This window comes from Pseudonaja textilis, chromosome 2 (genome assembly GCF_049901715.1).
Source record: "Pseudonaja textilis isolate UNSWEBS1 chromosome 2, rPseTex1.2, whole genome shotgun sequence".
NCBI lineage: Eukaryota > Metazoa > Chordata > Lepidosauria > Squamata > Elapidae > Pseudonaja > Pseudonaja textilis.
Genome location: NC_141991.1, coordinates 20698180 through 20721672, shown reverse-complemented (window position 1 = coordinate 20721672; position 23493 = coordinate 20698180). Strand labels below are relative to the sequence as shown.

The 23493-nt window shown below is 39.8% G+C and overlaps 1 protein-coding gene across 1 annotated transcript; it reads right to left on the bottom strand.

The window, feature by feature from the left end:
* Positions 1-13961: 13961 nt before the first annotated feature.
* RPS5 (ribosomal protein S5) lies at positions 13962-22226 on the bottom strand. The gene is made up of 6 exons (XM_026717899.2): positions 22088-22226; positions 20721-20826; positions 20392-20601; positions 15371-15499; positions 15189-15287; positions 13962-14082 (listed from the first exon to the last, which is right to left on the bottom strand). The coding sequence occupies exons 2-6, from the start codon at positions 20823-20825 to the stop codon at positions 14014-14016; spliced, it is 612 nt and encodes a 203-aa protein (XP_026573684.1). The 5' UTR covers position 20826; positions 22088-22226; the 3' UTR covers positions 13962-14013.
* Positions 22227-23493: the final 1267 nt, after the last annotated feature.

Below are 23493 nucleotides of genomic sequence, written 5' to 3'. Positions count from 1 at the left end.
CAACTGCAGTGGTTCACTTAACAGCTGTAGCAAGAAAGGTTGTAAAATGGGGCAAAAGCCACCTGACAATTGTCTCACTTAGCAACAGAAATTTTGGACTCAGTTGTGGTTGTAGGATGAGGGCTACCTGTACAGCCTGATCAGAAGGGAAGAAGATATAATCTTTAAGAGGATCTGCACAGCCTCTAAATCGGGTGTCAAACTCGATGTCATTGAGGGCCGTATCAGAGCTGTTTGACCTGGGGGAGGGTGGCTGGGAGGTGGGGGTAGCCATCTCGATGTCACTTGTGTTGGGGGGTGCCTGTGGTGGCCTGAGTGCTCTTCCAGTTAAAATGGAGCTTACACGCAGCCCTCCCGAGCTCTGTTTTGTCTGACAGGGGGTTGCAGGAGGCAATCGCAGCTGAAAACGGAGCTCGGGAGGATTGTGTTTGACCTCAGGGGGTCAGGGTGGGGCGTGGCCAGATCGACATCACCGGTGTCAGCTCGACGTCACTTGTTTTTGGCCTCAATGGCCTCCTGCAGAACCCAAAGCTCTCTTTCCACTGACGGAGGCACCACGGGCCAGTCCTTCGCTGTTTCCAGGACGACCCGGGAATCCGGCCTGCGGGCCTTGAGTTTGACACCCCTGCTCTAAATGAATGGACTGCAGCTCCCAGCACTGCATCCCAGAGAGGCTGGGGCTAAGTGGAATTTTAATCCTGCTCTATCTGAGACTTTCAAGCTGGAGAAGTCCACTTTAGATCCCTCTGTACAACCAAATCATTTGTATGTCTGGAAGCAAAAGTGTCTTTTCGCAGCTGTCTTTGAAGGGGGTTCCTTAACATTATTTTTCTTTTAATACACAAACATCTGCAGTGCTGCTTACACAAGGAAATGCCTGAATCTGTAGAAAACATTTCTTTATTTTGCATCACATGGTCTCTCACCTCCAAACCCAGTCAGTATTTAAGTCCCCCTGTGTTTGTTTTTATGAGAAATGAGTATTCACAGGAATGGCCCTGAGGTGCCTCTGGGTTACAGCCATTATGTGTGAGAAAGGTGAATTAAACCCAACATTCCCAGCAGCCGCAACATCAAAGACAGTTCAAGAGGAGAGGTTAAATTCCAGCGTGGTCTCTGTTCAAGTTTGACTTCTCTAACCAGCTTGCACCATGAAGCCAAACCAGAATGTCCTTTGCCAGAGCTGAACTCAGAGAAATTGTTTGTCGGAGAAAACGTTTCTTTTTGTTTTTCCAGGAAAACTCAACCGATCCTCCACCCCAAGAATACCAACTAGAGAAAAATGCCAAATGAGAAATTGGGAAAGCAATCTAGACTTGTGTAAGGCACAAGAAATATGGGGCTTTTTTTTTTTTTTTGCACAAGTGATCACCTAATCCTTCTCCCCAAAACATTCCTTTATCCACAAACCTCCTAAGAGTAGCTGAATCCTGTTTTACAAACCAGAAAGAAATTATTTTCCTGTTACTTCCAATACTAGATCTTCATTAAACCAGCCACAATGATTAAAGAAGGGTGCCACCTACTGGTGTCACCTTTTCAGGACAAATCAAGCAAGCCTACAGATCTGAGAATTGTTGAACTGAGGCCTGAGACATCCCACCACACAACAATTATGATGTCTTGTTTGTCATAACAATTTCTGACTTGGGTGGCCACCACATAGATTTTTGTAGAAGGTCCTACTGTAAGCAGAAACATCTCAGAACATCTGCAATCCAGTTTGGCTGCCATGTTGACTTAGGCTAACTTTAATATCACTTTAAAAGTACGCAAATCGGCATACATTAAAAGGAAATGCTGTTGCATATAGCCCTCAAAGGGTCACCACCTCCAATATAACTACATAAACATGACAAAAAAACAAAACAAATATGCCTATACCCACCTACCCACATATTTTATATGACACAGATAAACAACACAGATGTATACATGTACATATGGCGAGAAAAACGAATCTTGCGAGTTTACCAGACGGATGGCATAGGGAACAAAGCTGTTACAGAATCTGGTAGTCCTGCTAGAAACACTTTGAAACCTCTTTTTTGACCTCTACAGACATCCCTTGTTGAACTATTACCATGGAAGAATATTACCATGAGCCATGGTGGTAACGAATCCCACCAGGCTCAAGGTTGACTCAGCCTTCCATCCTTCTGAGTTTGGTAAAATGAGGACCCAGATTGTGGGGGGCAATATGCTGTAAAACTGCTTAGACAGGGTTGTAAAGTTCTGTGAAGCAGTATATAAGTCTAAGTGCTATTACTAAGACTCCTGTTGTTGTTTTTTTAAAGGCCAATTCAGAAGCATCCTTCGTAAATATTGAGCTTTCTACATTAAGTCACATTGTGGGTTGGTTGAGTTTTGATCCGTTTTGTAGCCAAATCAATAAAACATGGTTTACTATTGGTCCCTAATATAGCAATAGCACTTAGACTTATATACCGCTTCATAGTGCTTTTACAACCCTCTCTAAGTGGTGTTACGGAGTCAGAATATTGCCCCCAACAATCTGGCTCCTTATGATATGAAGCCTGAGAGCACCACGCTCCTCACGGACAAAGCCCTTGGCATCCACCTTGCCAGCCAGTCAGTCAGCCAGCCCTCCTAACTCCTTATTTTTAAAAAATTATTTATTTATTCAAAAGTGGGGCACTGATACAAAGCAGAGCGAAGCACCAGCTTCCAGTCTCAGCCTTTGCATGAGTGCCGTTAGTGCAAAAAACAGGCCCAACAAGCTTTCTTGGAAAAGAAAAATAACAGGACAAAGAGGCTGCAGCCCATTGTTGAGTTTGGAAATATGCCCGATTCTGTAGAAGGCGGCCAAAGGTAACTAGACCAGGTGTGCAGCACACAAGGCTTTTGCATTGCTCCCATCCGTTGCAGTGGAACATTCACAGGAGAACTGCATGGTCTTTGCACCCAGCAGATCATATTCATCTTGGTGTTGTTCAGTCATCCCAGGCACTTCCAGGTCTTTGTGATCTGAAGGATGTCATTTCTCTAGGATTAGCTCCTTTGCCTATATGTCATCAGTGATAGTAACAAGCCTCCTTGATTTGCTTCTTAAATTCATGTTGCTTTTTCCAAGCCTCAGGGTTCTCTCCAATGATTCTACCCTTCTGTCCAAAACATTACGCTCTAGTTTTAATGCATAATGAATTACTTGTTTAGTACGTAAGGAATTACCTGTTTATAATGCAGGCCAAAATATTTTCAACAACTTCTCAAGCATCATGGGTCAAAGGTATTTTAAAAAAAATTTTGTTTAGCATTTTTTGATGCTCCAAATTTCATGACTGTATATTAGATAGATCAGATCATACATATCTTCTGAGTCATAGTCTATAAATTGGGCGCCTTTGTAAATATGTTCAATAAATATTTTTTTCAATCTTCGGCCTATATTTGTCAATGTTCTTTTCCTAATAACAGATATATATTTTTTGGCATGATAATGGTTACTATCTCTGAATTTTTAAGTCTAGGAAGATAAAAGTATTTTTTTTTTGTCTCTTTCAGCTTTTTTAAAACTATTGAGCAACAAACTTGCTTTGTGTCTCTTCTTTCATATTCAATAAGAGAGTCCATAATAAGTCGTCTTCACATCTAGCTATCAGTGGATCAAGCCTATCTGTAGCTGCTTACATTTTAATTCATTTTTTTATTTTTTCCAGTCCAGGAGTTGTCATCATCATCATCATCTTTCTAGCTTTCCCCCCCCACAAAGGATCGGGGTCTGCTTTTCAGATTGACAAACACCATATTGCACAATGAAACGCAACATCCGGGTCATGTCTGCATCTCGATGGAGATTGTTATAGGATCCATAGGTTGCAATGAAAAAACTGACCGGCCAGCTTGTCACCTTCTTCCAGCCCAGGAATACTCAAGATATTTTCTGCACAACAATTAAATAAATATGGTGATTGTTCAAAAACCTTACCACATTCCTTTCCCCTTTTCCATAATCTATTCTGTTGATTCCTGGTCATCACATATGTTCTTCACAAAGCTGATCAGATGGCCTCCTATGCCGCAGTTTAGAATCAGAATAGAGCTGGAAGGGACTTTGGAGGTCTTCTAGTCCAGCCCCCTGCTCAAGCAGGAGACACTATAGCATTTCAAACAAGTGACTGTCTGGTCTCTTCTTAAAAATCTTCCAGTGATGAAGCACCCACAACTTCTGAAGGCAAAGCTGTTCCATTGGTTAATTGTCCTCACTGTTAGGAAGTTTCTTCTCAATTCCAGGTTGCTTCCCTCCTTGATAAGTTTCCATCCATTGTTTATTGTCTTGCCTTCTGGTGCTTTGGAAAATAAATTGATTCTCTCCTCTTTGTGGCAGCCTCTAAATACTCTCTAATACAGTAAATAAATTATTAAATAAACTTAATGGTTTGCAGTGTGACAAGTCTTAGAATCATTAAGCCAACATAATTTCTGAGAAAACCAGCATGCCTAAGGACTTCTTTCTCGACACCTACCAAACTTCCCAACCCATCTGCCTTTTATTAAAAGCATTGAAACCAATGGCAGGTGACAAGCAGCAGCAGCCTAACAGAGTTGGAAGGGGACCTTGGAGGTCTTCTAGTCCAACCCCCTGCTCACGCAGGAGACCCTATTCCATTTCACACAAATGGCTGTCCAATCTCTTCTTAAAAACTCCTCATCTTTGTCCTTGTTAGAGTACACATACTCAGTTCCCACAATGGTTCATCATATATTTTATCCTCCAGTTCCCTAATCATCTTTGTTGCTCTTCTCTGCACTCTTTCTAGAATCTCAACAACTTTTTTCTATTGTGACCAAAATTGGATGCAATATTCCAAGTATGGTCTCGCCCGTACAGTATAAAATATAAAGCAGTATAAAACCAAAACTTTAGTTTTAATACTGGTACTATGCAGTATAAAACTAATACTTTCTATGATCTTGATACTATTCCTCTATTGATGCAGCCTAGGGGTGCATTGGCTTTTTGGCAGCTATAGCACAATGGCTCATACTTAAGTGGCTGTTTACTCGGACTCCTAGATCTCTCTCACAGTTACTACTGTTGAGTCACCTACCACCTATACTCTATTTTACTTTTCATGTAAAACCTTACCTTTCTCACAACTGAATTGCATTTTGTTGGATAGGGCCCAGTATTAGAGTCCGTCAAGGTCCCTTGGGATCTTGAGCCTGTCTTCTAAATTGTTGACTATTCCCCCCAGCGTGGCATTGTCTTCAAATTTGAGGAGTTCTAACCCTAACCCTTCTATCCCCTCATCCAAATCATTTATGAAGATGTTGAAGAGTACTGGGCTTAAGATAGAACCTTGGGATATCCCACTGTACTCTTCCCTCCATGTTGTAGCTCCATTAAGGACTACACGTTGAATGCAGTTGGTCAACCAGTTATGAATCCATCCGGTGGTGATGCTTTCTATTCCACAATTTTCCATCTTAACAAGAAGTAGAATGTGGTCTACTTTGTCTAGACTACAGGTTAATGTGGGAGTCATTCTGCATTGTCTTTATTTTCAAATTATTTTTTGGTACACAATGGGCCTTATACACTTGCTTAGAAAACAAAGAAATAAAAAGAGGGTTAGGTAAAAAGCCAATGCTTTTTGGAACTATGCCCATTTGCCCAGACAGAAACAAAAGCAAACAAATAATATCCCTATAGTTTAAATTTTATCCCATCTTCCTTTCAAGTGTTCAAAGCATCTCAATAAAAGTCCCTTGTTTGATTTTATGGAAGAATACAAGGCAGGCAAGGATGGCAGAGAGCATTCTGGGAAATCGTGGCTTTGCTAGTGGTTATATTCCCCTTGTTAGCTTTTGGAGAGCGACAGCATGTTCTCAATATTCCAGATATGCCACCACTAAGCCTCCAAAGTTGGGGACCCCTCCAGCTGAATCACTCCAAGAATGTACACCCGGGGTTGGCATAATAAGAGCAAGGCAGAAAATTACCCCAATTCTGAAGGACATTTTGATCAACAGGAAGTTACAGGGGCCTAGAGCAAAACCAACTTCCATATGATATGCAGTCATAACTTGTTTCAGACAGTGCTGGAACCAGGCAAATAGAAAAACCAGCACTACCTGCACAGCAAGGTATTGACAGGATCACCTGCGGCAAAAACATTATCATAAGGACAAACATTTTTCAGATAGAGGCATCCATCGGTTACAAGGAGGATCATCTTACAGGCTATGATACATCCTATCTCTTTAAAAAAAAGCATGGGCTGACATGTATTACGATAACACAACTTACTCTCCACTAAAAAGCAGGTGTGCATAATTCAAAGTTGTGTGTGTGTGTGTGTGTGTGTGTGTAGATGTACCCTGCAGAAAATCAGTGTCCTGGTACATTTTAGCAAGAAAAAGTGCTTGCTAGATCATACAGATTTTTAAGCCCTTGCAATTTAACACTATTCCCGTAAAGCTAATTAGTGGCTAACTTTCATTAAGTAGGTATTCTAAAATGTTGCTCTTCTCTTACCTTCCCTCCCCTCCCCTCGGAGAGGGCAGGAACAGATTTTACAGATAAAAGCTTTTGTTTGGAAGCAATTTGAAGTCCATAATTTCTGTGTATATGCATGACTGAATATTGAAATGTCTTTGATTTATACACACAATTAATATAGAGTATCTGAGTATACAATCTCTAGTAACACTGGAATTGGTGGTGGTGGGGAATGTCCACTGATCCAATGGTTTGCAAGCAAGGATGGCAACCCAAGCTAATCTTTGTAAGTGCCAAAGTTTTACAACTTCTCCCTAACTAAAATTAAACAATCTCTTGCCCTGATACCACAGATCAATGGATTGAAGCCTTTGGAGAGAGAGTTGCTTAGTTTCGTGGTCTGAATGTACAGAGATTATAATCCTACTTTGAAAATGAACTTCCTGTCTGTCCTGTGTAAGTTGTTCTCCAGGTCATGACGTGATGCAGCTGTTCAGCTGGAACTAAGCATATCCGGATCTGAATGGAAAAGTCTGGCAGTTCCTTGACGCTCAAAGAATACAAGCATATAAACACTGCAACATCACAAGCATTTTGCAAAAGAATATTGTTCATTTGCACCCTTCACTGCATTAACACAGGATTAATTCACTGTTTCACACTTGTACAGTGAGACAGAAACTTCCCAAAACAGCCCTTCTCTAGAAACATCCATCTCAGTGCTGTTACAACACGGCTGCGACTGGAGCTAAAATGGTGTCTCTCTCTCACACCCAAATTGTCCACAGAGAGACTGATTCCAAACTGGTAGTTAAAGGTTTGATTTTTGACCCTGTCAAAACAAATGACATCCAACCACCCATCTCAGATATAACCTGGGCAATTTTGGATAGTGCTGTCCCTGTTTTTATCAGGTAAAATAGTTATCCAGGAATTGTGATAAAGTAGGTGTCAGGTAATTCCAAGGCCTGGATAACTAGAGATTGTATAATTAAATTACTTGCAGCGGATGTGTTGAGGAGCAGAGAGGTGCCCATGGATACGACCACAATGGAGCCCAAAATTTCTGTTGCTAAGCAAGGCAGTTGACTTTTGCCCCATTTTATGGTCTTTCTTGCCACAGCTATGAAACAAATCACTGCAATTGGTAAGTTAGTGGCACAATTGTAAAGTGAATCTGGCTTCCCCATTGACTTTGCTTGTCAGAAGGTTGCAAAAGGGGATCACATGACCCTGGAACATAGCAATGGTCATAAGTATGAAACAGTTGCCAAGCATCTGAAGAAGTAGAAGTAGAATACTTTATTGGCCAAGTGTGATTGGACACACAAGGAATTTGTCTTGGTGCAAATGCTCTCAGTGTACATAAAAGAAAAGATACATTGATCAAGAGTCAAGAATCATAAGGTACAACACTGAATAATGGTCATAGGGTACAATAAGCAATCAAATCATACTAGGAAACAGTCCATATGAACCAGGGGTGGGCAAACTTTTTGGCTCAGGGGCCTCATTGACTTTTAAAATTTGACAGACGGCCCACCACCTGGTGTTGAAATGCCTGTCATTACAAATCAAAATCAAATGAATGCAATCATTCAATCATTCACATCAAACCTTAATTCTGTACCAATCTTTGGCGGGCCGGATTAAAAAGACCAACGGGCCGGATGTGGCCCGCGGGCCATAGTTTGCCCACCCCTGATATAAACCGTAAGGATACAAGCAACAAAGTTACAGTCATACAGTCACAAGTGGGAGGGGATGGGTGATAAGGAGTGATGAGATTAATAGTGATAGTAATGCAGACTTAATAAATAGTTGAACAGTGTTGAGGGAATTATTTGTTTAGCAGAGTGATGGCGTTCAGGAAAAACCTGTCCTTGTGTCTAGTTGTTCTGGTGTGCAGTGCTCTATAGCGTCGTTTTGAGGGAAGGAGTTGAAACAGTTTATGTCTGGGATGTGAGGGGTCTGTAAATATTTTCACAGCCCTGTTTTTGACTTGTGCAGTATATAGGTCCTCAATGGAAGGCAAGTTGGTAATAATTGTTTTTTTCTGCAGTCCTAATTATCCTCTGTGATCTGAATTTTGATCACATGACCATGGGGATGTTATAACAGTCATAAGTGAAAGGTGGTCATCAGTCACTTTTTTCAAAGCTGTTGTAACTTCGAATGGTTACCAAAATAAAAGGATTACATGTAATGAGCTAAAGAGGATTTCAGTTGTGACTCAAATGTTCTCTGGGCTGAAAGTCATTTTATAGTCCTACTTATCTGATGTATGCAAAATCTGTTCCCTGCTTATACATCATGGTAACAAACCTGGCAGATACCCAGCAACAATATTCTTTGGCTTGAATGTTTATGGCTTTCTACATCTCCCATTAACATTTCCTTCCAAGAAATTTAGATTTCATCCCCATGCACTCTCTCCACTCATTTCGCCTCTGAAGATGAAAAAGCACTACTCAACCGTTCCATCTTCACAAATACAAATCCAGAAAACTGACGGTTAGCATATTTTCATTGGTGCAATCTGTGATGCTTTGCTGGGTTGGCTCACTCCTGGTCTTGTTGACACAGGCCCCAAATAGTTAGGTCATGATTTATTACCATAATTGAGCTGGGAAACTACCGTCATAAATCACAATGTCCATAAAGTGGGTCACCATGTGACTGCCCCAATTTTATGACCTTTCTTGCTGTGGTCCTTAAGTAAAGCCACTGTTTAAAATGGACCAGGTTTTTAAAAGATACTGCTTATGTCTTAAATTGTTTAAGACATATGGCCTGTTTGTTTGGGGTTTTTTTGTAAATTTTTTATTTTATTTTATACAAACTATAAATCTTCCACTTAATGTGTTGTCTGGGTATAAATATCTTCTGCAATAGCAATTACAGTTTATACATATTCATTGTTTAGTTTTAATACTCTATTCTTAATACTAATCTACATCATATATCTAGTTCTTATAACATTCCCCATCTTAACATTTTTAATTCTTTCCATGTGTTTACTATTTTGCACTAGACTTCTTTAATTTCTAACATCGATATTTATTCTTCATCCATTGATAAAATAATTGCCACATCATGTAATAATCCCTTTGTTCCTTCTCTTTGATTGCTAGTGTTAGCCTATTCATTTCTACACATTCTAATATTTTCCTAATCACCTTCTCTCCAGTCAGAATCTCTTCACTTTTCCAATTTTGTGCAAATACAATTCTAGCTGCAGTTAATACATGAATAATTAAATATACATTCTCTTTACTGCCTATGTTTTAAATTGTTTCGGGGAGGGGTCTCAAACTGGTGGCTCACGAGCTGAATGTCACACACAGGCCGCGCCCACCCCAGCTCCGCAAAGGGGGAAAAACATTGCAATGTCACATGATGGCAATGTGATGCCACGAGTTTGACATTCATGGTGTAGGAATTTCTCTCTTCCTGCTTTTGGGGACATAGGGAGACCAATTTTTTTTATGTGTCAAGTCTGCTGCCTTTCATAAGATATAGTTTTTCAGTAATGATCTCACGACTTTTCTTTTATGGGGTTTGCTAACCTCTTATTAAGCAGAATGCATTTAATTAACATCTGTGAAGTTTACATATGAAAAGAAGCTTTAAAGGATTTTTCCATCAAAAGTTTTTCAGTTGCTAAATGCTAAAGCTAATTACTTAAAAATACTGCAACTTCTGCAAACGAGGAAGGATTAGCATTCAATTGTGGTCAGAAAAAAAAAGCAAACTCCTTCCTGTAACTCAGCTTTATATATAAAACATAATTTGGACCACAGCCTTCAAGTTTTATCATCTGTTGCACAACACCAGGGAGAACAATCATAGCCTTTAATTTTATTTTCCCCTATGAAATACACGGGGCCAATTTAGCTCAACATCAAAACACTACCAGATATGTGCCACTGAACACTTCATTCTCTTGCTTCTACGTGAGACCTATTCACCTACAGAAAGAAAAAATCTCGAAGTTGCAGCCATCACAAATAGGAAAGCTACTTGCCTCTTGACACTGGGAAGCCCATTTGTGGTTTAACAACTCAGGTGCTGCATTAGAAACCAGCAGAGAGAAAATTAAGCATAAAAGCTGCATGGATGACTTTGGGCCAGTCCTTCTCTTTCAGCCAAAAGGTTCCTGTTGTGGGTAAAATAGAAAGCTCTACCTTGACTCACAAAAAAGCCAGGATATAAACCTAATAATAAATATAGCCATCACTTGTTGATATGTTGCATCCCACCTTAAGAGTATTTCATACCTGAGTTTAAAAAAAATGATTTGAGAAGTAAACTGGGCAAGGGGAATTCTGTAGGGATTTAGTACCCCACGCAACGTGTATGTAGGACAGCGGTCTTCAAACTTGACAGCGTTTGTGGACTTCAACTCCCAGAATTCCTCCTCCAGTCATGTTAGCTCAGGAATTCTGGGAGTTGAGGTCCAAGACTTAAACTTGCTAAGTTTGAAGACCCTTGATGTAGATGACTAGGCTGAGCCCCAGGGAGGGGTCAAGTGTGTCATCAGTCTTGAATCTCTTCATACTCACAAGAGATCTAAGTCCAACCCACCTTGAATTCTACTGACTCTTTATCTAATGCCAATTTGCTTCGACCGTTATTAGTTCAGATACTTGTAGAGAATGTTAGCATACATTAAACCTGTATTTATTTGAATCACTGTGGCTCCTGATTTTCTGTGCTTGACAGCATATGGAATAATAACAATGAATAGAAAAAGAATTTTGATGGGTTAAAGGCCCCCTAGTTTATTTTCCAAACAACTAACAAATGGTCTGTGGAAAGACCAAGACTGAAGTACTTTTCTTACTCAGTAGCAAGCAATATTACTAGTCTTTTAACACTCTTCAAGTAGGCAGTATGCCAACATTTTTAGTCACTCTTCAAGCTTCAGACCTCATTACAGTGGAGTCTGCTGACCTCTTCAGTGCAATAAATGTGTTGCACTTTTATTGAAATCCATTTGGCTAAAGTAAGAAAGTACATTTGCATAATTGCAAGAATAAACACGATTGGGAAAGATAAAAGGTTAGCATATTGGAGAAGGCATTGGACTGTTGAGTAGGGTAGACCCTGCATCTGGTCTACTTCAACAGCAGAAGCTCCTGGGTGACTTTAAGCCACTCTCTCTCCAGCCTAAGAGGGTTGTTCTTGGGAGGAAAAATAGGTGGAGGGATACCATTTACACCATCTTAACAAAAATGGGATACAAATCGGGGTCAAACTGGCAGCCCGTGGGCCGGATGCCATGCCCATGCCAGCTCCATGAAGGGAAAAAATGATGCAGTATGTCACAAGATGGCAATGTGACACCACGAGTTTGACACCCATACCCTACATCAGAGGTTTCCAACTTTGGCAAAGTTGCCGTTTGGGGACTCCTGCCCTACATCAATGATATGGTGCTTTTAGAACCGCTTCTACTTCATTGCTCTCCTATTGCCTTGTCACATTGAACTGCTACAGTTGTCCACATTCTGGATTATTTGCCCAAATCACAGCTCATCTTCCAAAAGAGCCATTTAGAAAGAAGCCCCAGATAGGAGTTCCTGTGGGCATCATAGTGAGCTGACATATTCTGGCTTTTGCTAACTAGCAAGGCAGCTCTTGTGAAAGGAATCATGGCTGGATGCTGGATCCAAGTTGGCGTCATTTCTCTGGAACGAAAATCAACGATGATCCATGATTCCATGCAATCACAGCTCATGAGTAGAAACTTCCATTTTGTAGAATCAGTTTGAGTGGTTGAGTCAGGATTACATCAAGCTCATATTCACAGTAAGTTTGAACAACTTTTATATCTTAATCACTTGTTTGGATTTTTTGTATATTGGAGAGATTAAGACCCTTTGGACCAGTAAGGTTTTACTGAATTCAGGTGAATTTCTACCTCTTTTAAAAGATGGTGCAAATTTGATTTTAATGTTTAAAAAGTAAACAACTATCATGGCTGACTCGTAACGCACTTCTACTTGCAACTTGACAACAGAGGGAGGGGGTAGGGAAATGCTTGGAATGGTATTGGGAACCGGGAGGGAGATGAGGAATTTATAAGAACTGTGTGCAGCCTAAGAAAATCCTGACACTTCAAGGCTGTGAGATGGGAATCTTCCAAAGGTACACTGTTTTCCCAAAATAAAAAGAACATGTTGGATTAGTAGACCATGGGTGGCCCAAGTGGGAAACTGCTGTTTTTTGTGTGAAAACCTCAGAGCTAGCTTCACTTCTTCTGTGCCTGTATGGATCTACAGCAGGGGTGTCAAACTCAGGTTGCCATGTCACGTATCGCAACTTTCCTTCGCTAAACCAGAGGTGGGCATGGCCAACTTGTGATGCATCTGACCTGCAGGCCACGAGTTTGACACCCGATCTTTGATATCAGTAGTTATATAGTAAATAACGTCCCAGGAGTTTCTTTTGCTGCATATGCCAACGGGACAGTTGATAACGTTTTGGAGTACGCAGCAAAAGCGCACTTAGTATACGGATTTTGGAAAGTTAACAACAGATTAAGTGGCCAAGGGAATTTGGAATTATACAGTACTTTTGAATTATAAAAGATATATTTTATCATGGGAAAAGATTGCTTTTGGTATTTTTATAAGTAGATCTTCAAGGATGAACAGTACAGCCAGAGTATAAAAATCCTTATTGTGAACTTCTCTCAGCCAAGTTTTTGGAGAGAATGAATAAAATGATTGTTAAAATTGTATGTTTAAATGAAGTTGTTAAACAAAATGAGCTGTAATGGATTTATACAATTAAATTGAAGGGACATTTAAATGGAATACAAATGGATCTGATGTGTCTTATTCCTCAATGGAGGTGAACAGATATTTAAAAAGAAACTGATTGGATCTTTTCTCCTGGATATACACAAAAGAGCTTTGCTAAGATTAGGAAAGGTGTTTTTAGCAATGACAAACAAAAGGATAAATTTTACTTATTGATACAAATCTCTTACAAGTTCTGAAGAATTTTCACTGTGATACATAATCAGCAAATTACCTCTCATCTTTTTTTAAGGGATTAAAGACCAATTTTAAAAACTCAAGGGAAGTCTCTAAGATTGGCTTGTTTGACCAGGGTTAAAAGAAGAAAATTGTTGTATCTGGTTGTCCTTACTGAACTTTTTCTGACAAAGATTGATTGATGTAGCATATGGAAATATTTTAAATCTAAGAGATGTGCTATTCAGAGATGGTGCTAAGCTACTAAAATTGTTTTTACTTGATGGAATAAAGGGGGAAAATGACTTTTTTTTCTTTTTGTGTTTTTCTATTCATATTTTTGTAGTTTATTTATTGACTTTTACCCATTTATAGCTCTTAATTAAAATAATTTGAAAAAGAAAAGAAGCTGCAGATATTTTGTCTATTATAACCAAACCAGGCCACTCCCTCAAATAAAAGAAAAAGGCCCATCTGCTTCAAGAAGAGAACTGCAACACAAAGAAGTGTAACAGTATGAAAATGAGGATTTATTTGCTTTGGTTTCCAGGAACAACTCTTTTAACGGTTGGACTTGGCCACACGCTCCAGCTCATCCTTCTTCTTGATGGCATAGGAGTTGGAGGAACCCTAGGAACAAGTAGTTATACAGTTTAAACAACCATACATCCCAGCTAACATCACTGAAAACAAGTATCTCCTCTCCCATCCTCCAAACAACTCAGATAAGTGGGAGATACATCAAACAGAGCGGTTTTCATGTAAATGGGTGAAAAAAGCCAAGTCAGCTATCACTACACCAGAAACATTTATGGTACAATTACCTGATTACATGCCAGACTGTCATCAGTTATGTTAACATTGTTCATAGTAGCCATTTAAGAGACACTTGCCTTAACAATATAGCTATGTTACCAGGCTTGGGGGGTCAGGAGATTAAGAGGACCTGCGAGATGGAGGCTATCATATCACTTGCTATTGGCCAGAGTGCCATAATTTTTTGGTTACTAATTTGTATTTAGTTTTGCTACTGGTATTAGTTTATTTCTAGTGAATTTTTAATTCTGCCCAAATCATTTTATAAGATGGGTGGCTACCAAAGAAATCGAGCAATAAAATAAATTTCCCAATGTTAAAGTTGTATTGACCGGCATTCTTTGTTTACTGTTAATGCTTGCAAGCTACTTGCAATGATAACTATTTTTGCCAAATAAACAGTGAGGACTAGAATAAAGGCAGAAAAGAATTGCTCTGCATCTCAAAACTAGTATTTAATCCAGCAAAGATAACATAGGCAATCACAAAAACATTGATGTCTTCTTAAGTAGCTTACAGGTCACTAATAATTTTGGTGTTTCATTTCAAATACCATGTAAGATTGTTATTCTTGTTACTTAAATCTTACAACATTGGAGTGTACTTTGAAAAGATTCCAGAAGATTATTTCATCTTAAGGATTGCCACCTCTATATTACTGAACCCAAAGTAAACAAAATGTGCACTGCTGCTGTGAGATGCAACTTAGTACCACTGCACTTGGGCTACTGCTGGTTTTCCAGAGGACTAGTTAATTTGTTGAAATGTCTCAGATGGGCTAATGTAAATACTCCTTTAAGATTTATATATTTGATTCCTAGCTCCGTGGTGTCTAAATCATCTTTTCTCTAAGCCATCCTTTCCAGAGGACTAGTTAACTAGTTAATGGAGAGCTCAACTCTCCATTCATTTATTCTTACCTTTGCTGCATTTATCAGCTCATCTGCTAGGCATTCAGCTATGGTTTTTATGTTTCGGAAGGCAGCTTCACGTGCCCCGGTGCAAAGTAACCAAATGGCCTATATGGAAATATAGGAGATATGTTCACAAAAGAGTCAGCCAAGTCTACATCAATCTACCCCTCTTGATAAAATATCCCTACCTGATTGACACGACGCAGTGGTGACACATCAACAGCCTGCCTCCTCACTGTGCCAGCACGACCAATACGGGTAGAGTCTTCACGAGGGCCACTGTTGATGATGGCATTCACCAGGACTTGGAGGGGATTCTGGAACAAAGATCAAGCGAGGTTTAAACTACCCTGTTTTCTCGAAAATATGACCAACCCTGAAAGGAAGTCCTAGCTTGATTTTTACACAAGCTCAATAAGCACTACCCCCCAAATAAGCCCTAATTAAGATCCCCCCACTCCATAGTGCACAAGTAAAAATTAAGCTAGGGTGTGGATTTGGGGGGGGAGGGGCTACCCTACTACTTACCTTTGGGCAGTTGTAGCTAGGCCTCACACACCCCGAATTCTGCCTTGCCAGCCTATTTCTTCTGCAGCCGGCAAGGCTTTCTTGAAGGCCTCTGCAGCTGACAACAAAGTTCCTGATTGTTCCAGAGCTCTGCTATCAGCTGCAGAGGCCTTCAGGAAAGCCTTGCTGGCCACAGAAGTAGTAGTTCCTTAAGGCTCTGACAGAGAAAAGGAGGCTGGGGGCGATGCACGCAAGTGAGGTTAGTCAATGGATGACATCCCCCCAAAATAAGACCTGGTGCCTTTTTGGTGGCAAAAAAAAAAAAAATAAGACAGGGTCTTATTGTTGGGGAAACGTGGTCCGTCCAAGCCAAGTCTGGGAAAGAATTAAAGAGCAAATGTTACTCAAAAAATAATCCAAAATGTTAAATATTTTACAACCAGTTTCCAAAGAGCACATTGCACATAATGATTAACACTTAAAGAATCTGCATATCTAAATTTTAATCTTTACCTTTTATTTTTTTTAATTGAAGTGAGATTTTAACAAAAAGTAAACAAAATTCAAAGATATAATCATGGTTGTAACTAATTTTATTAAACTATACTTGTCATTATTGAAATCTATCTAAAACTGCAAGGGCAAAAAAAGTGAGGTTTGTTCTGACCCAAGCCTCGTTCAAAGCTAACAAACACCAAACAGAAATAAATGCAAAACCTTTGTAATGCTTCTCTGTGAATTCCGTTCATTCAAAATAAAACGCTATTAAAAACTAATTGTCCCAGATACGAATAAGCCTTGCCGAGGTTGTGCAAGACTGCCAAGAACACTAGATTAAATTGCAAGAAAATAATCAAAACCAAGTCTCCAAACACAAACCAAGATAATCCGAACTTCCACAAGACTTGAAGTGCAAGAACTTCTTTGCTTCCTGCAAAGAATCCCACCTCTGAAGGCTGGCTTTTATCCCTTAAAGGAGGGGCCATCACCTTGCAGCCTTACTCGAGTCGCCTGTGCTGCTCCTGCTGCTCTTTCCTTCGAGCAGCCCTGCGTGCACATGCACTGGGCACAGGCTCCTCTGCATCACCTCTGCCAGCCCCCACAAGCTCCGAAGGCAGCTCTCCACTCTCTGATAGTCCCTGCATTGCACGCAGGCCCCTCATCTGAGTCCTCACTCTGAGACCTCAGCCGTCCGCACCTGCTGCCGGAGAACAAGGTCACAGACTCACTTTATGGATGGGGATTCTACAACTGTATCGTTAGTTGCACAGGTAGTCCTCAGCTTATGATCATAATTGAGCCCAAAATTTCTGTTGCTAAGTGAAACATTTGATAAGTGAGTTTTACCCCATTTTACGACCGTTCTTGCCACAGTTAAGTGGATCATGGAGTTAAGTTAAAGTTAGTCTGTCACTAACTTTAGCTCTATTCTCCAATATTATAGTTTTCTCCTTGTATTAAGGAACGCACAAGCGCAACCTTTAGTTTCCAGAAGACAGATACACTCTTTTTTTTAAAAAAAAAAGCAGCCTGAGTTGCAAATATTATTTCTCCAAGAAATAGCAGTAAATACTAAAATGATTTTGTGTCTGCGTATTTTCTAGAACCTCCTTCAACTGAGTATGAATATTTATCCTGAAACTCACCAAGCAGAAATAACTATGCCATCCTGCTCTCTGCCCCCTCGCCCAGACCCTGCTACACAAATACAGTCCTCAACCCAGAAAAAAATGTGCACTGGTTATAAAATACTTCTGTAACAATCACTTTGCAGCAACTGCTCTGAAGAAAGCAAAGGAAATCAAATTGACTTTCCTACAACACATCCCCTAAGGAGCACTATACCCAGAGATGGCTTAGTCTGATTACAATTTTTGAACAGCATCATGGAGATGGAACTATTGAGGCCAAAACAAGCCAATAATTACCTGGTAGCTTTCATAAAGCCCATTTCTTTAGCCCCAAAGAAGTGCAAAAAAGGCCTTTTATTCCTGACACTCTTCAATGACTGGAGGTCAATAATGCTTTTTGTAGTAAGGTTTTTCCAATCTCCTCAGCAAGGCATTAATTTTGAAGACATTCAAAAATTCTGATTTAAACACCTAAGTCAAAATACTGGTAGTAATCTAGCATATTATAGATATTGCCTTTGATTAACTACTCTGCACAAGACAGTTTGATAAAACAGTTGCAGTGTAAGTGGTTTCAATTTCTCTGAAGCAAATACAGCAATGATGAACTAACTTTCTATTGATATAATTAAAAGACTGATCAATATACATAGGGTCAAGATTTAATGATGTGTTTAAAGATTTTCCTGAAATGATTCCCTACATGTAACAGCTATGTTTTGTTTCCTTCTCCCTGTCTTGGAGATTCCCCACCATTTTGAATTCCCCACCATATTAAAACATATAAAGAGAGACAGGTATTAAAGAAAGTCAAAACTTAATAAATAAATACCAGTTTTGTTTTATGAGGTTTTAATCCATCCCTCTCAGGAATTTAACAGTGGAAATCTTTCCACAAATTATATCTTTTGTCCTTCAGAAAGTATTAAGACTTAGTTCTGCCAATTAGCACAGGGAATGGTTGCTGTCTTGAAAATGTTTTTTCCATTTTTTTATTTTTTAATACTGTAACTGTATCTTTTAATTCTGTTTTTAACTTTCTTATTTATGCTTTTATATTTTGTGATGTTTCTATTGTAAGCTGCCCTGAGTCCCTTAGATAAAATGGGCAGCATTGAAATGTAATGAATAAATAAAATGTTCAAAAGCTAATTAGTCATAATTGGCTTTCTAAATGTTATCCCAATCAAGAAGATACTGGGGGAACTCAAGTTAGAAGAGCACCAAGCAAGCAACATCCTTTGATGCTGACCTAACTTTTTAGAAATGCTTTCATTTACTTTATGGAATAACAGAAGTCTGAGTCTGCTTGCCATCAAATATTCATGAGGCTCAACCAGCGAACTCTTGCCTTGACCCTCTCTTCTATTTCTCATGCAGCAGTTTCCAGGCACCAACTTTTTGCAGGCCTTAACAACAAAGCAACCGTCAGCCCTATGAGGCAGACCAGACCAAGGAATAAACTCCAGGGAAGACAAAAAAACCCATTTTTACTGGTAGTTCTTGTTTAGATTGCCTGGTTCAGTGACCTGCTGCAGTTATGACAGTGATGAAAAAGTAACTTTGGGACTGACACATTTACAGTATTTGCAGGTTTGTAAAGCAAAGGAAAACTGAAATAAGATCAAAAGCAGAGTTTCACTTAGCAACCGTTTTGCTTAGCAACAGTTGCAGTCCCATTGCAGTTACTAAACAAGGACCACCTACAAGTAGATTGGTAACATAATTTCCAAGTATGATTGTGCTTCCTCTTCTCTTTTATGCCTGTGTGAATTAAGGACGTCTTAGATGTTTGCATACTTCTTCCAGATGCCCTAAACTTAATCTATTTTCTCATTCTCATCTCTTTGGAGTGGTTCTCACCAAGCTCTCTCTTATGGCCACCTTCTGCTCTTTACAGCAATAAACTACATTACATTAAGGTAGCCACCATCTTATTTGTCAGCCTGTTACGATGTTAATGTTCGTTTGTCTAGAATTTGTGGGAAGTGAAGTCAATCAACAAATGACTTACTTACTCCCATGTAACACAATACTCAGCGCACATGAATTATTCATATGGTATTTCTTTCTCTGAAGAAAACAACTGAAGCACTGGGTTTTCAAACCAAGGGAAAAGGATTTTGGGTGAAAAAGATTAAGATTTTCCAACAGCAATACATTCTGGGTATGGAATTTCTTAGCATTATACAAGGACCTCTAGCCTAGCCAACTAGTCTTCACACCAGGCAGGAAGGAGTTACAACATGTACATGTAATAGCAAACATTTCCTACAGGTTTTAAGAGCAAACATTTAAAACTTTAAACACCACCTGAACTCTAAACAAACCTATATCAATAGAGCACTAAATATTGTGAGAAAGACAATATTTAATAGCTTATTAACAAAGCAGGATTTGTTTAAAATTCAGATGATATATTTTTACTGAGGCCAAATCTATTTCTATTTAAAGATGTAGCACAAATAGATGTTAAATTATGTATTACTCAGGAATAAAACAATCCTTGATAATTCTGTGGGTATATTGATTTTTATGGTTTACTTCTCTTAGATCGCGGTTGTTAAACCTATTTTGGGCTGAAGATCAAATCTCTTTTCTGAATGATACATTAATGAGAAGATAGTTTAACTGCTAAGTAGGGATAAAAGCAAAAGCAGTATTCTTCCCTTTTGGTTACATTAAACATTTAGTTTAGTGACAACTTTCAGGGAGGCTTCGATATTTGCAAGCAACTGGGATTCAGGGTACTATCCAAGATTGATGAACTGTTTGCCGCATCTCTATTCTATAAATTAAAAATTATTCAAGTGGAATTTTACTCTTTAATAGGAAATAGTAATGGGCTTCAAAAGTAGACTTAAGAAAATGAGCAAACACAATACCTGTCTATCAAATATACTATATCAGGCCTGTAATTCCAAATACATAGCTTACACTTCATTCATACTATAGCTATTTATTTCTAGTAAGTGTGCCTTCATCTCTCCTCTTGGGCCCCCTTCAAGTAATTCATTTCACAGAATTATCCTGCTCCATGCCTCAGCATAGTCTTTTCTCCCCATGCTTACCTCTCCTGTGAGCAGATGGATGATCTCAAAAGCATGCTTAATGATGCGCACCGTCATAAGCTTCTTGCCGTTGTTGCGCCCGTGCATCATCATGGAGTTGGTGAGGCGCTCCACAATCGGGCACTGGGCCTTACGGAAACGCTTAGCAGCATAGCGCCCAGCACTGTGGGGCAAGTACTTAGCATATTTCTCCTTCACAGCAATGTAATCCTACAAAAACGCAAGTAAAGAGGATAAATATCAGGATAAAACTCTTCTTCCAGCCGTAAGACAAACCACTCTGCACTTTTTGTCTTCCCAAATTCCATCTGTAACTTCTCTTTTCATACCTGCAGGGAGATATCGCTGATTTGAACATCATCTGTGCTCCACTTTCCAAACAGCTTGATATCAGGGGTCTCTGCCACAGCAGGAGCTGTCTCCCAGTCAGTCATTCTAGAGACAAAATAAAAAGCAATTAGGTCCTGAATTGGCCTCCCTCCCTCCTTCAATAGTTTTTATTCCCTCCTAATATTGATTTTTGTGATAGACAATGTCAGGCAAAGCCCTACTGAGGCTATGCAAATTAGTCCAATTCATAACACAGAAATATTTTGTTTGTGGAGAAACTTAATTGCACAGCTCTAATTCATAATCAATACTAATAATGTAGAAAAGCTATCAGGATGAATCCAAATGCCCTGTAATTCCCATGTACCTGCAAAAACATGGAGTACTACAATGCTCATTCATTTGACAGGGTTAGGTGCCAGACTACCATGTACCATTACACTCTTATTTCAAGGCTAATTATAGTTGTAAATTAAATTTACAAATACATTCCCCCTTTCCAAATTCAGGCTTATCAGATCATCTAAATCTTGATAATAACATAGTGGGTTATTATCAAAAGATCATATATATTCTATAAATTTTGGAGGCTGTCCTTGACTGTTTACATAAGTTAGTTGGAGGGCCAGGTGAGTAGAAATGTGAAGAAAACGCTGGGGGTGGTGGGGTGGTGGAAAATGGCCTACTGTATAAAGGGACAGGAGAATTGGGTCATGAAATACCAATACACCCATAAGAACAATGAAGAGCAGTGCAGAACCACACAAGCTGAAAATGAAATCTAAGTGAAGAAAAAAAAACCTGACCAGGTTCGCATTCAAAAGTTTTTCTCTCTCAAAACGGCTATACTTAAAAAACAGATCATTTCTCCCTCAGGAAAGTTCATTTCAGAAATTAGGAGGCGCCAAAAATTACCCAAAAAGAGGAAAAAAGGATTCACTAGTCAAGTTAAGATGTGAAGCCCGACCTTTCCCTCTTACTGAATCAGGACTACAACTCCCATTTCGGTCAGCATGACCACTTTGGAGCCATGAAGTCCCAGCATATTGGAAGGGTGCAGGGTGATAAAGGGATGGACCGGCCTACAAAAGCCGCCTCGGAATAATTACTGTTGCTTTTATTGTGTTATATTTTATTTTATTCGGTAATTAAATGTTATGCCACCGTGTCTTTCTCCGCTGTGCCGGATCACGTGCTCTAAGGGCTCCCCGGCCTCATTTCTCAACGGATTCTGTCCACCCCCCGAACCCCAGGCCTTTTCCCTCAGAGCCTCTCCCTACTCCCAACCCTCGGACCAAGTAGGATCCCGCCGCTTATTCCCTTAGACTCGCGGAGGTAAAAGCCCACATGGAGACGCTCCCCTCACCTCCCCGTGTGCCGCTCGCTGGCTCAGACAGAAAAGGGCCACACGCGGGGTTTCCCGAAGACTTATCCACGGGCTACCGGCTTCCGGCGCGTTTGCGCATGCGCTCCTGCTCACGCCGTGGCGCCGTTCGGGTCTGAAGTCGCATGTTTTAGACGTTTTTAGCGCATGCGGAGTTGGGCCTTTCCAATTCCGAGTAGCGTTAGAGTTAGATCGGTGGCGAACGAAAGTGGACTTGATACAGCATCATTTTTTTATTATTATTGTTATTGAGGCGGTTTGCTTTGCGCCTTCAGCCTTTCCCCGGCATCAGTTTTATTTCTGTGTAATTGAACCGCTCGTTAAGTCGTCCCAGAGGTGCTTTTTCAAGAGGCAACTGGGCTTTCCTGTTTTTTTTCTTTGAAGACGCTTCGTTTCTCATCCAGGAAGCTGCTTCAGTGCTGAAAAGGTGCCAGATTATGCTAGAGCTGAAGAAGCTTCTTGGATGAGAAGCGAAACGTCTTCAAAGAAAAACCAGAAAGTCCAGGAGCCTCTTGAAAAAGCACCTTTGAGACGACCATGACCTAGATGATTGAGAATCTCCATATATTACTCGTTAGGTCGGCTACCCGATCTGGGTTGCAAAACTCCTGGTGCCTAGTAGATGGAATCAGGAGAAACAAAGATTATTAACGGTTGGTTGCATCTCGCACAGATTTTTGAACTGGCATCTGGTGATTCTAATGTCCCATGACTCTTTTTTTTCTTTATAAATATTGATGAGAGATCTTGCATATTAAAATCTCTTTTTTGCAGATGCATTCAGATCAGCTTTCATTGTTTCGTTTACTGAAACTAGGTAGGGCATAATCTATTTAAATGAAGGTAAGTTGCCTTTACTTTCCACTTATATTTATTTATTCATTAATTGATTCAACCTGTATGCCTGCCTATCTCATTAACAAGTGATTCTGGGCAATGAACAATCAAATAAGTCACCATCACATTGCAAACATTAAGCTACATACAGCAGTTAAAAAAAACTTACAATCCATGGGTTTTGTCACTGTCAGGAGATGGGACACTTGTCCCATTGGGCCCTCATGCCTAGATACATAACTAAGCCTTTTTAGGACCTTATGAAAGGCCAGCAAGTCAAGGCTATCCTGATCTCCAGAGGGAGAATGTTCTATAGGACAAGCGCTATAGCAGAAAAAGCACATTTCCTGGCTGGCAGGACCCAGGCAGCCCATCCTGCCAGACTAGATTGGTTGGGTAGAAACAACTGGGAAAAGATAACCTAGTCCAAAGCCATAAAGAACTTTAAAGATGGCAACCAGCATCTTGAATTGTACCCAGAAGCAAACTGGCAACCACTACAACACAGAGAATAGTGTTGTTGCATATGCCAAGTAATCAACACCATTTAT